The 14,000-nt window shown below is 37.9% G+C and overlaps 1 protein-coding gene across 3 annotated transcripts in view; it reads right to left on the reverse strand.

Moving 5' to 3' along the window:
- Window positions 1-14,000, reverse strand: part of UNC80 (unc-80 homolog, NALCN channel complex subunit) — a 228,768-nt gene that overhangs the window by 66,004 nt on the left and 148,764 nt on the right. For all 3 annotated transcript variants that reach the window (XM_035007254.1, XM_035007252.1, XM_035007253.1), the window contains 6 exons: window positions 8,925-9,106; window positions 8,296-8,427; window positions 6,154-6,340; window positions 5,407-5,538; window positions 3,574-3,717; window positions 93-193 (listed from right to left, as the gene is read on the reverse strand). In XM_035007254.1, coding sequence (XP_034863145.1) covers window positions 93-193; window positions 3,574-3,717; window positions 5,407-5,538; window positions 6,154-6,340; window positions 8,296-8,427; window positions 8,925-9,106 — 878 coding nt within the window. The remainder of the gene's footprint in view (window positions 1-92; window positions 194-3,573; window positions 3,718-5,406; window positions 5,539-6,153; window positions 6,341-8,295; window positions 8,428-8,924; window positions 9,107-14,000) is intronic.

Consider the following 14,000-nt stretch of genomic DNA (forward strand, 5'->3'; position numbering starts at 1 on the left):
TCAATGCATAGTTCTGTGAAGCCCACTGTTTGCTTTTGACAGTGTTCACACACATAGCTACACGGCTATACTCTAAAGAAAGAGGAATTTACTTGTCTATTGCTGATGGTCAGTTTTTCCAGAAAATGTCGAAGAACTGTTGATGGATCTTCAATCAGACAATTCCATAAGACTTGCTGGGCCACAGCACTCACTTTAGAAGAGAGAGGACGTTGATCATTTGTTTTAAATAGAGATAAAGTGTTAGATACACTATTCAAACAATTTACTAAGCTTTAATTAGTCTCTCTTTTTTGCCTTAACAAGGTTCTATGAACTCTTTCTGTTGAAAGGTAGATATTTGTTCTCTTTGCCTCTTATTTCTGAACATTTTCACCTATAAAAAAAAGTAACTAAAAAGTATAGGATAGTCTTGAGATTTTAGAATTGCTTTTGTAAAGAACACATTTGTGATTTACAAGTATATCATTCAGCCTTAAAAGAAGGAAATCCTGCCATTTGTGATAATGAAGATGGCTTTTGAGGGCATTATGTTAAAGGAAATAAATCAGACAGAAAAAGACAAATATTGTATGATCTCACACGTGGAATCTAAAATAAACCAAACTCATAGACACAGAGGCCAGACTGGTGGTTGCCAGAGGTGGGGGTGGGGTAAATGAGTGAAGGTGGTCCAAAGGTAAAAACTTCCAATTATAAGATAAATAAATATATCCTGGGGCTATAACGTACAGCCTGGTGACTACCCTTAACAATACTGCCTTGCATATTTGAAGGTCGCTAAGAGAGGAGATTTTAAAAGTTCTTATTATAAGAAAACAATTGTTACTACAGGTGATATGGGTGTTAACTAAACTTGTTGTGGTAACATTTCATAATATAAACATATATCAAATTATTATATTGTATGCCTAAAATTAATACAATGTTATATATCAACTGTATCTCAATTTAAAAAGAAAGAATACATTTGTGAATCTTTGTTTTGGAAATTACCCTAATATTAGGAGTGATGAGTATTTATCAAATTAAAATCATATTCCAATGTTGGTTGTATGGAGAAATTTCTAAAGTAATCATTTGGTTTTAGGAAATATGTTTTGGTTTAGAATGCATATGAATTAGAGATGATCTTTTATTGTTCACGAGAATGCTTTAAATAGTATCTCCCTCAGTGAGATAAAGTAGTTAAGCCAGTCCCAATTAGGCTCCCACTTCTAATGAGAATGTCTTAGGAATAAATAATTATTCCTAATGTGAAGAAAGTGCTTCTTCTTTGGGGAGAATGATTGGGCCAAGACTGCCTAGAAGTGCTCAAGCTAGGAAAGCAGGTGGGTAGAAGTGAGCGGTGGATAAGCATTGGAAGATTTTCAGTCTAAAGGGTTTAATTAGTTTAGTTTTCTAAACTAGAAATATAGGATTTAGCATGAATTTTTCATTCAGCCTATATTTTAAACAAAGGATACCAATATTTTGCTTCCGAAAACCAACCATCCAATTAAAAATATGAACTATATAAATAAATAATATTAACAAGAGGTATATAAATATAAGCTTTAGCTTTCATGTGTCTTTATAAATAATTAAAACAGGTGTGGGTTTTTCTTAGGTTGAAATTGATTGCAAAACTATCTTTGTATATTATTTTTATTCTAATTGCTGAAGTAGGGCAATTTAACACTTAAAGCATGAAAAATACAGAAAAGTAAGACTAGTTAGTCCACCAATCACAGAAACAACTCGAAACATTTTGCAGTATGTCCCTTTCATATATGTAAAATATATATTTACATGTATTTTTAAATAATATGCAGAAAATATTCTTTGGTACTCCGTTTTTTACTTAGGAATATATTAAAAACTTTTAACGTTAATATTCTTCTAGAATGTTATTTCTAACATACACAGAATGCTGTCATATGGAGGTGCCATGATTAACTAATTGCTTGTTGGACATTTAAACTCTTCTCTAATATTTATTTATTTATTTTTAAGATTCCATTTATTTATTTGACAGAGAGAGACACAGAGAGAGAGGGAACACAAGCAGGAGGAGTGGGAGAGGGAGAAGCAGGCTTCCCGCAGAGCTGGGAGCCCGATGTGGGGCTCGATCCCAGGACCCTGGGATCATGACCTGAGCCGAAGGCGGACGCTTAACAACTGAGCCACCTAGGCGCCCCCTAATATTTGTTATTTTAAATAACGTATAATGTGCAGCATCCTATATAGAACCTTATATAGTTCTCATTATTGCCCTAGGAAATGGCTAGAAGTCAAAATCTGTATCAGAGGGCTTTCACACTTTTTAAGGTATTTGACACAAACTGTGAAACTTTGTTCCAGAGTACTTGTATTGAATTCCATACTTCCATCAGCAAAGTGTGAGAATGCTTTTTTCCCTGAATCTTTATCAACTACGGATATTTTCATTTAGAATAATCTTTGCATGGTAGCTGCACTTGTAGTGAGCAGAGCATAACATACGGAGAAGCTGAATCACTGTGTTGTACACCCGAAACTAAGGTAACACTGTATGTCAACTATCTCAAATAAAAAAATAAAATAATAAAATGAAAACATCTTTGCACGTTTTTAGATGAAACGTAAAATTTCATTGTTTTCTTAAACAACAATGTTGTTTACAGGTCTTATTGACTATTGGTCTGTGTATTTATATTCTTTGCCCATTTTTCTATTGGGGTTTAAAAACATCATTATTGAGCTCTAAGGCTTTATAAAATAACAACATTAAAAATACTAACCTGTTGTCTATCACAAACATCACTCGTCTTTACCCCTAGTTTATCATTTCATTTTGCAACTACTCTTTTTATTTTTTTAGAATTTGAAATTAATTTTTTAATTTAATTTTATTATGTTATGTTAGTCACCATACAATACGTCATTAGTTTTTGATGTAGTGTTCCATGATTCATTGTTTGTGTATAACATCCAGTGCTGCATGCAGTACGTGCCCTCCTCAATACCCATCACAGGGCTAACCCATCCCCCCACCCCCCTCCCCTCTAGAACCCTCAGTTTGTTTCTCAGAGTCCACAGTCTCTCATGGTTCATCTCCCCCTCCGATTCCACCCCCTTCATTTTTTCCTTCCTTCTCCTAATGTCCTCCTTGTTATTCCTTATGTTCCACAAATAAGTGAAACCATATGATACTCTCTTTAGGTAGTATGTCTGGAAAGATAATCAAGTGGGACAGATGGCATTGGTGGTGTCAAGGTAATAGCTAAGATTTCTAAGGTGGCCAGAATTCCTATTTGATTTTCATGTGGCCAAATAAATGTTTTTTGGTTCTCTGGTCATCAACAATACTCCTGGATCCAAGTATTTATTTTAAATGCAATTTCTTGGTCATAAAGGTAGTGGGACAAGGGGATGAAGACAGTAATAATGTTACTAGAGTGTACTGTAAATCTATAATTGTAATATGTACATAAAACAACTCAACATGTGACCAATAGTTAATGTCTTCAAGAGCACCCCATTATCCTCCATCAGATAACAGCTTCAGTATTTTATTAGAGTAATTGATGGTTTTACTAGTCAAACTGATACCTGCTACTCCATCTTCCCGCACCTCACCATCTTCCATTAGATGAACGATGGGGAGCACTGCTGCACAGATGCATGCTGGGAACACTGCTTGTGGAGGCTGAGGCACATGGTGGTTCGGTGTGTGTTCGGTGGTGTGTTCCTCATCTGAAGAGAAATACATAATCGGGGTGTTTTTCTCAGTATTGTCATTCTAATGCAACACCATTTCTCAGTTCAAAGCTTTCCTATTTAACGTTCTTTTGGTTATAGATATCTAGGTGTCTCAGCACCATTTGTTGAAAAGACTATTCTTTCCTTATTGGATTTTCATGGTACCCTTTTCAAACATGAAATCAACATGAATATAATGGTTTACTTCTGGTTCTTCAATTCTATTCCATTGATTTACTGTCAGTACCACACAATATTGATTACTGCTGCTTTGCAGTAAGTTTTGAAACTGGGAAATGTGAGTCTTCCAGCTTTGTTCTTCATTTTCAAGATTATTTTGACTATTCAAGTATGTCGAGCCATCATACTTTTTGGTAGGAATGTAAAATGACACAGTTACTTTTGAAAATAGCTTGGCAGTTTACCCCACCAAACTTGTACGTAACTGTTCATAGTAGTATAATTTAGAATAGCCAAAAGTGGAAACAACCCAAATGTTCACTAACTGGTGAATTAATAAACAATGCAGTATATCCATATAAGGGAACACTATCTGGTAATGAAGAACTGATACATGAAACCACATGGATGAACCTTGAAAATATGCTGAGTGGAAGCATCCAGTCACAAAAGGCCACATACTGTATGACTCCATTTATGTGAAATGTACAGAGTAAGCAAATCCATAGAAATAGAAGATAGATTATTTCTTGCCCCGGGTTGGAGAAAGTGTGGGTGAGGAACAACTGGTAATGGTATAAGGTCTCTCTTTGGGACGATGAAAATATTCTAAAATATTTATGGTTAGAGGTGCTAACCATTGCATAATGGTTGCATAATATTGCATAATAACCAATGCATTGTATACTTCAAAAGGGTGAGTTTTATGGTACATGAATCATACCTCAATAAAATTATATCTGTTATAAAAAATATAAATGAGACTTTGGCCCAATCCCTGTAAGTTGTGATTAATTAGCATTGGTCATTTTTGAAGTTTCCAAGGGTTATACAGCCAAGGGTTGAGGACCACTGGTTTCTGTACAACTTTTTAATGACTTTATAAATCAGGTGATGAAATTTGTATAATCATGAGCAGTGAGTCCCAGACAGTTATTCATGATTAGAGAAAACATATTTTTTAAATTCTTGGAACTGAAGGGTATCATGTCCCCTGCCCCCTGCACTCCAGAATCAGATTTCATTATAGGAGTAGCATGAACTCTGGTCTTCTTTTGATCGTTAAATTATTCCAGAACAGCATCCTCAAGCATCCTACTGGGTCCTGGCCACTCATTGGAATCTCCATCCCAAGTAGATTTTAAAAACTGATGTGTGGGTCCCATTCTTAGGAATCTTGATTTGGTCTTGGGTGTGACCTGGGTATTTTTTTTAAACTCCTCACTTGATTGTAATGTGTAGCCAGGGTTGAAAACCTACAGCAATATGATTATTTGCAATGTAATTAAAATGGAGCCGATTTATAAAGGACAATTGCTGGGTAAAAAAACCCAAAACTTTTTTTAGGGTACTACTCAATCTAATATTTATTTTTTGAACTTCAAGTCCTGAAACAAGTTACTTAATGAAGACAGTGAAGTGTAATAAGAATACTAACTGGCAAATGTTTCAAAACACACATGAGTCATGAGGAATAAATAACACATTTCTAAGAGGACACACCTTCAGCACTAACAGCTGAACGCACAGACCAGACTGACCCTCGGCGGAAGGAGTAATTCCTGTGGGAAGTGCTGGAGGTACAGGACGGACTCACAGACAGTCGACGGGATGCCAGATTGGTGACTTCTTCTACTGGCAAAGAAAATGGGGAATGTGACCTTTGGTTTTGTAACAAAGTTGTCATCATCACAACTATAGCTGTACTTACATCACCAGTATATACTGTGCTCAAAGCGTAAGGCTTAAGTAATTTAGAGTGTACTTAATGAATGGAGAAAATCTTTTAGAAACACAGCCAGAAAATTCTCACAGATTCCACAAAAGCAGGGCAGAGAATCCCCGAATTAGAATGGTTCGTAAATTATTCCTGATGCCAACCAACAAATTGGATGCATTTGTGAAGGTTGATCGTTAATGGACTAACCCCATTTTTAATGATGAAAGATTGACTGCATTTACTTTAATACACACTCTGGATTTAGCTGTTCTCTGAATCATAATCACTGCTTGGTCCATTATCATACTGGTTCATTCAATGTGAATAACTCCTTCCTCTAGAAACAGGCCAACTCCGAAAATGAAGAACACAACAACTTTCCTCTTTCTTTTGCTAGTGTTAGGAGGTGAGAGAGAGACAGAGGGTACATATAACCTCATGTCACATAAAACCGTACTGTTTATTCCAAAGCTAGTCCTTTCCATTTCCTATAACTTAGCCCCCCAGGAAGTCCCATGTGTAGGGGGCACCTTCTTCTTCTGGCTCTGAGCTGGGCGTGCAGGTGGGCTCGTAGCAAGCCTCCTGGGTGATGGGGATGGCGGTGATGAGGCTGGCTTCTCTACCAAGACGTTTCTTCTCTTCCTCCTGTTGCAAGTTCTTTAGGATGTGCTCTGCTCTCTGATGGGAGCGGGACACAGCTCGGGCTGAAAAGGATTTCTATGGAGACACGAAGACCAATTTATTTTGTAGAAACTGCTCTACAAGGTCGCAGCCATAAAGAGTATTGCCATAGAATTACACAAATGTGGCACTTTGTCCTCAGAAAATGGAAGGGCACCCATGATTTAGTTTCATGGCCATTTGTTCATTTTTCTGCCAGGTTTCCAGGTTGTGTGTAACTAAGCTATTCATTTTCATTCAATCAGAATAATTCTTCAAGAATATCTGTAAGTTTTGGGATTTCAACTTTAGAATTTGGGGTGATATCAATGATCCAGTCTTTAAACATTCAAATCAGATAAAGAATTTTAATACTCTATTCCTTTCCACAACTTTTTGAAATGGTTTTAAATAAAGGACATTTATTTCATAGGTTAATAAAAGAGAGAACCACAGAGAGGAGGAGGAATGGGATCTCTCACATAAACCAATTAGTTATATGATTTATTTCATTTTTGTATCTCAAATGTCTACCACACCGTAAATACTTAATTATTGTAGATAAATAGAGTGGCACACTGCAAATACATAACAATATTTGTAGAAACAAAGTGAATAGAAATTATGAGAGTTGATAGGGTTACTGAGGTTGAATACAGGATCTTTACATAAGACTAAAGGTTTCCTATGCTGAATGGCACAGTAGCAATTAAGGGCATTAGATGAGCCACATGGCAATTTATTTGCATGCCAGGGGTTAAGCTGATTTATTATATTAAGGTAAGGTAAGAATTGTGGAATGAGAGAAAGAAAACTGGATATAGCATCAGGGGTCTTGATTTCAAATTCCTTGCGAACTTGGGATAGAGAATGTACTTGGCTCAAATGAAACCATTGTCTGTACAGGAGACAAATCAAAGATCCTTATGCCAGTGATTCAGAAGCTGAATTTATGGTATAAACATTTTCACAAGTCAAGAGCTCAAACAGTTCTCCAAAGAAATGCCTAGCAAAAGTGTGATGTGTAAAAATGTTCAACCTAACTTCATATATCCAAGTGACTTTTTAAAGAATCACAATGGCTTTGTTTTTCGCCACTCAAAGTGGCATTAAAAAAAATAATACTAGCTAATTTGAATAAACATGGCACACTTTCCTGTTCTATTGTATATGGGTAAAATGGTAAAATCTTCCTGGGGCTATTTTGGGTGGTGTATCAAAAAATCTTTAATATTTATATACCAATTGCCCTAAATTCAATGGGAATTTGTGCAAGAAGATAGTCATGGATTTGGGCCAAAGAACACATCTATGTTCTTTTCCTTTTATTGATTTTCCATATTTTCTACATTATTCTTGTAATTCAGAAAATTCAACAAGTGAAAAAGTCCTATTTTGCACTCATTTTTTGCAAAAGGCACACATTCTTGGTTCTTCTTTATGAATGGACAGTGTTTCTAAATTTAACTGCTTATGAATTATATTACATGCAGCACTGATATATTAGAGTACACAAGATCTGAGGTCTCGGAGTGATATCTGTGATGATATTAATGATCAACAAAATGAAGAATAGACCAAAGTCCCAACAAGGAAATAAGTGCTGCCAACTCAGTTCTTTTTCTTATTCACCCAGGGTCAACCTCATTACCTTTTGGGTAGCTTAGGTATTACAGGTTAGACAAATATCTTTGTTTTATAATAACTAGAGACAAAAGTGCTACCCTTGGCCAAGAAATCAATGGCTAATGCTTTTAATAGTTGTAAAAGGTGGCTGCTACTGTGACCATAGAACAAAACTGTGTTGGCTTGGAGGTCTGCAAATGCTCACTACTGGATATTAGTTCCTTCTAATCTATTCACAAGAACAAAGACCTCTCATGGCTTATTTTCTGTGTTATGACATTCTTCTGACAAGAATGAACAAATTGTCTCATGCACTCATTGTCCTTCTCTCTTACATGGATACCACAGAGCCTGAAGAGATGAGAAAGAAAGTGCCTGTTACTCACAGACTGGTCTTCATTAATGGGGTCCTGGACACTCCCGCTGCACTGAGGGACCCAAGGGGGGTCAAACATTGGGACAGATGGCATTCCAAGCACTGGTGAGGGCAGGGTGAAGTTTATACTGGGAGGCGGGATCTGTTAGTTGATATCAGAAGAATGAGGTAAGATGGAAAATAAGCTAGAATGAGTCTGAAGTATAATTATGAAATCATCTTATAGAGTACATGATGTTACAAAGCACAGGATGAACGTCTCTGGGTCTCAGTTTACTCATTAAAAAAATGAAGGGTTTCAACTATATGATCTCTATTTGTGTTAATTATCCCATCTTCCAAAAAATATCTGTATAAATATAACAAAGTACCTGAAAGATTATACCCCAAACTTTTGTGGGCATACCTCTGGGATGGCTTATAGAAATTTGATTTTCTTGCTCTACCACTCTTTTTTACTTCAATATTTTTTAAAACAAGAATTCATTCGTATATGAGTTAGTTTTACTTATATAATCACAGAGGGGAAAGAAAAAGAAGCATCTCTTAGGCTATACACTGTAGATTTGAGGCTCAAGGATTTAAAGAAGCCTTGGGTGGGTTTGCAAATCTAATTCCTATGGCAGAAATATCCCTCACCTTAAAAATCTGCTGTGCTCCTTCCTCCATCCGGGGCCAGACCTGGTAGCGAAACCTCCAGAGTGTGTGGAACTTGAGAACGGCGTTCAGCCTCTGTACTGTCTCTGGGTGGTGGAACTCGGACATCAACATGTCAGACACAGCCTCAGGGACTTTCACCGCACACAGCAGGAACATGGCAGCTAGAGACAGCCAACAAATCATCAGCTACACATCTTTTAATTTTGCTTGGTCCTGGGGGATGGGGAGAAGCAGGGAGTTGTTTCTGTCTCCTGAAAATGACTCCTGAGCTAAGGGAGCCAGGCCACCAGCACTGGTGAAAGCAAATCTTCTTTCAGTCACTGAAAACCAAACATGATCCTTTGTGCCATCCACAATCTTCCAGTATCTGGTGAAGGCAACGGCAACATGATATTTCCGTAGAATACCTCATTCCAAGCAAAGCTTCCTTTGGCTCAGAGTGAAAAGTGAATGTGAGAGGAAGCAAATGAAAAAAGGAAATGATATACTGAAATATCCTTTTTAGGAAATGATAAGAATCATGTCATAGTCATCCTGGGACAGTGCACAAAAATGTCCATTAAAAACTGTCCCAGTTATATTATATTAAAAATAAAATCCACATTGTAGACTGTATTAGAAACCTCCACCCTTCTGAGAGATAGAAGAGATCGAGAAGCCAAAAGAGATTTCATGAATCATAACACCATTGCTGTTTTTTAATTTTGGGAAAAGTCAAATATCAGTAAGAGAAAGGTCAAGTGCCACAATAAGTTACAAAGTTAATGAATAATGGGGCAGAAAAATACACTCTGTAGCATAGATGGATGAGCTAGTGTCAGTCATAAAAACATAATTTAAAATTCTCTTGTACTTTTTCCTGGATCATCAAAACATACTCAGACAATTGTGTTAGGACAGCTGGGGTTGAGTGTCAGCTCTGAAACCTCTCTGCTCTGTGCTCCCGGGAGAGCGTCTCCACCTCTCTCAGCCTCTGTTTCTTTAGGGGCAGAATGTCAATGATGATGATGATGATACCTGTCTCCAAATTTGTTGTTAGAATAAGATAAAATAATGTATGAGAAAGAGCTCTGTGACGTGAAGAGTATTACACGCTTCTAAAGCATGTCTTATTTTCTAGAGGCAATGTGGCGTATGGGAGGGACATCTATGTGTGCAGTCAGAAGACCTGGATTTGGTGTCCCAGCCCCACTGCTTCTGATCTGTGTGCACTCGCATAAGTCCCTTCAACCCTCTGAGTTGCAGTTTGCTCACATATAAAATGGTTGTTATGGGGATCAAGTAAGAGCACCTGTGTGCTATGGTTCTATAAGAAATGTTAGCTCTTGTGACCATTAGTGTTTGATAAGCCTTTTCTTTATCCGACTAGTTCCTTAAATTTCTACTCTTTCTCCCTTCTTTTCTTTTCTTTAAAGCGTGCTCTGTTCTGTCTCAATTTTTAAACACCACGGTCTCTCTTTACATCATTGCAAGTTGGAGTTTTATCCACCTCATTCCTAGCACCGAAGCAGTTTTCTTATAATGCTCACTGATCAGTAGATCCAGTGGTACTTTTTATAGCATTTGTTTCCTTTTCATTTTTAACACTTTCATGACCATCTCCTTGAAGAGCTATCCTTTGCTTGCATGGTTTGAGGTTGAGCTCTTCTACTTTTTTTTTTTAAGATTTTATTTTATTTATTTGAGAGAGAGAGAATGAGAGACAGAGAGCATGAGAGGGAGGAGGGTCAGAGGGAGAAGCAGACTCCCTGCCGAGCAGGGAGCCCGATGCGGGACTCGATCCCGGGACTCCAGGATCATGACCTGAGCCGAAGGCAGTCGCTTAACCAACTGAGCCACCCAGGCGCCCCGAGCTCTTCTACTTTTCTGGTCATTTCCCAGGGTATGCTGCTGGCTGCCTGTCCTCTGAAGGTATGGAAGACCAATGGCTTAGTACCCATCTTTCTGCTCTTTATTCCATAGATTCTTCCCCCAGAAATCCCATCCGTGCTCACTGCTTCAGCTGCCACAAAGATCAGATTTTTTTCCCAAGCTTATCTCTACCTTTGCCCTTTTTTCATTAGCTTTAATGTCATGTCACCAACTTTACATCTCCTAACCATGTAAAACCGAACTGCTTTACTCATTGCTGCCATATTCAATGCATACTGTATATACAACACTACTCTTTTTTCTAGAACCCATGAGTGGTTTTCCACAGTTCAGTGGAAAGTCCATACTCCTATGAGTGTCATTCAAGGGCTGTTACAATCTGAGTCCCACTCACTTGTCTAATACCATGGACTGGGGACCCCTCTACAAAAGCCACCCCAGTCTCAATTCTTCCTCAGGCTTTCCAAATAAGCCCCGTGCATTTCCACACCCCACGTGGCTTTGCATACACCATCCTCTTCCTTCTAGCTTTCCTTAAAGCCCAGTCTACCTGTTCATATCTTCCATGGAAGTTTCCATATGTCTCATATTTGAGGAGCGTGCCTTTCCCTGTACTCTCTCTCTCTCAGAAACATGTGGTAGAGAAGAAAAATCCAAGCTTTAATGCAAACAGAAATATTTTACAAAGACATTTGTTGCAGTGTAGTATAAAAAGCCGTTAATAAACCAAAATTTCCATTAGTAGTCCAGGTTAAATAAATTGTTATGACCATTCAACGAAATATTTGGTAGGCATTAAAAAGAATGAGGTGAATCTTCCAGCTAATGCAAAAAAATGGTCTCCTAGGGAATGCTTCTAACCACTTCTCGTTTGGGGCTGCCTCATTTGAATTGGTTTTTGCTCAAATAAACTCTTCAAATTTTTAGTATACCTCAGTGTATCTTTTAACAGTTCTGGTGTCATGAGAGGGAACTGAAGGAGACCCCGATGGCCCCCAGGAGCAAGGAACAACCAGGTATAGGTACCTATGGAGCCCCTGACATTGCAGACTTTATTTTAACTTCTTCTTTTTTTTTCTGAGAGAGAGAGACAGAGGAGGAGCCGGGTTGAAGCAGAGGGAGAGGGAGAGAGAGTCTTAAGCTGGGTGTGGAGCCCAACCTTGGAGATGGATCTCACGACCCTGAGATCATGATCTGAGCTGACACCAAGAACCAGACACTTAACTGACGAAGCGACCCAGGCGTGCCAGCGTTTCTATTTCCATACTGGGTCTGAAAACTGGCCAGAATTAGCCTGGGTCAAACTGGCTTCTGAGGACTGATTCAGATTTAGAAATTGGGCTGGGTCTGGGGTCAGACTGGTCCAATATGAGGCCTCAGGTAAATAAAATTTTATTTTAAGGCTGAACAAGTAGGTTCACCTTATCAAAGGTAATGACAGTAGCCCCAGTGGATAACTTTTAACTATTTTAGAGAAGCTTATCCATTTATGAAGTGCCCTAGAGAGAAAGCGGTCTCAGCCAGGCACTCACTATACGTGGGGGTAGCTCTGGGTTTTGGGAGGGAAATATCTTCTGCATCATCTCTGCCTCCTCATGTGTCCACGGCATTGTGCAATACTGCCAGAAATATTTACGGTTTGTCCCGGATGAAACCTGACAAGTTATTCAAAAGGATTTATTTTTAAGTAGCTCTATGGTCAGAAGTTGGCCAAATTGGAAACTGATATTCAGAGCCTGATAGGAACTTTTGTTTTTAATGCCTCCTCTCCTAAGGCAAAATGAAGCTATGTGCTCTGAGGGAAAGTAAAACATTCTGAAGCCATTGAGGAAGGATTTACTAAAACATTCCAAGGAAATAGCTGTAAATCTAGAACCTGGGAATCTTTTGATGTCCATCTTAGTTGAAGATCTTCTCTGGGATATAAAGAAGTGATTTGAGGATAATGTAGTTGGATGGCTGGGTAAGCATCTTGACATTTAAATTATATCCCAGTCCTTTGAGGAATTACCAACTGTACCTGTCTAACAAATCGAGTCTTTACAAAAACAGAAATGCAGCCCTAGAAACAATTCAAAGCCCAACTATCCTTTTTTTACCAATCTCCAAACCCCTATTCATCTGAAAAGGCTTTCAGATATTGTGAAAAATATGGATTTAGGAAACAAAAGCCCTTCTTGAAGAAACTTACATCCTTTCTCTATGCCTTTGAGATGTAAGTGTTGTATCTGGTTTTTCCCTTGAAATGCAAATTCAGGGAGGTAATTCTTTTTTTTTTTTTTTAAGATTTTATTTATTTATTTGAGAGAGAGAGAATGAGAGAGAGCACATGAGATGGGGGAGGGTCAGAGGGAGAAGCAGACTCCCTGCTGAGCAGGGAGCCCGATGCGGGACTCGATCCTGGGACTCCAGGATCATGACCTGAGCTGAAGGCAGTCGCTTAACCAACTGAGCCACCCAGGTGCCCCTCAGGGAGGTAATTCTTATCAGGAAAGTATATAATGGGCCACTCCTCCTGACCCCAGTGCAGATCATTCTGCCCCTGGGTCCTGTCCCTGTGCTTTAATAAAACCACCTCTTTGCACCAAAGATGTCTCAAGAATTCTTCCTTGGCTGTTGGCTTCAAACCCTAACGTCTTTCCTACATCAATGTGATCTAGAATAATCTTTGATAAATAAAAACTAGTTTAAGTTTGTTGATTTAATTAAAACAATACTATCAAAGTTATCAGCATTATATAATACTCTTATTCTAATAGGTTTACTAAAAGCCAGATGAACTCACGTTATCTCTGTTGTAGAATTTATCAGCAAGAAAGAGAACTTAAAATGATGAACTGTTCTGTCTTAAGAAATTTTCATGGGTCAACATTATTGTTAAGAATTAGTAGATGTAAGATTTACTATGAGGAAGAATATACTTCTAGAAATTGTGAAATGTATTAATAAATTTGCCAATCCACAGAATGCTACTATCATAGTCCACAACTGCTTACTTCTTAGTTATCACTAGGAATAAAGGATTCTAAGGGTTAAGAACCCTAATCAATATATATAACTAAAACTTAGAAATAATAAGGATGAAAAATAGGTAAGCAAAGTAAAATGACCCCTTTTTCCAGAATGAGGAAGATTAAAAAACGTAGAACAAAATCTGAATGGGTATGAAAAAAATTGTAGAAA

Source organism: Mirounga leonina, unplaced genomic scaffold, assembly GCF_011800145.1.
Source record: "Mirounga leonina isolate KUSES-001 unplaced genomic scaffold, KU_Mleo_1.0 Mir_151, whole genome shotgun sequence".
Classification (NCBI taxonomy): domain Eukaryota; kingdom Metazoa; phylum Chordata; class Mammalia; order Carnivora; family Phocidae; genus Mirounga; species Mirounga leonina.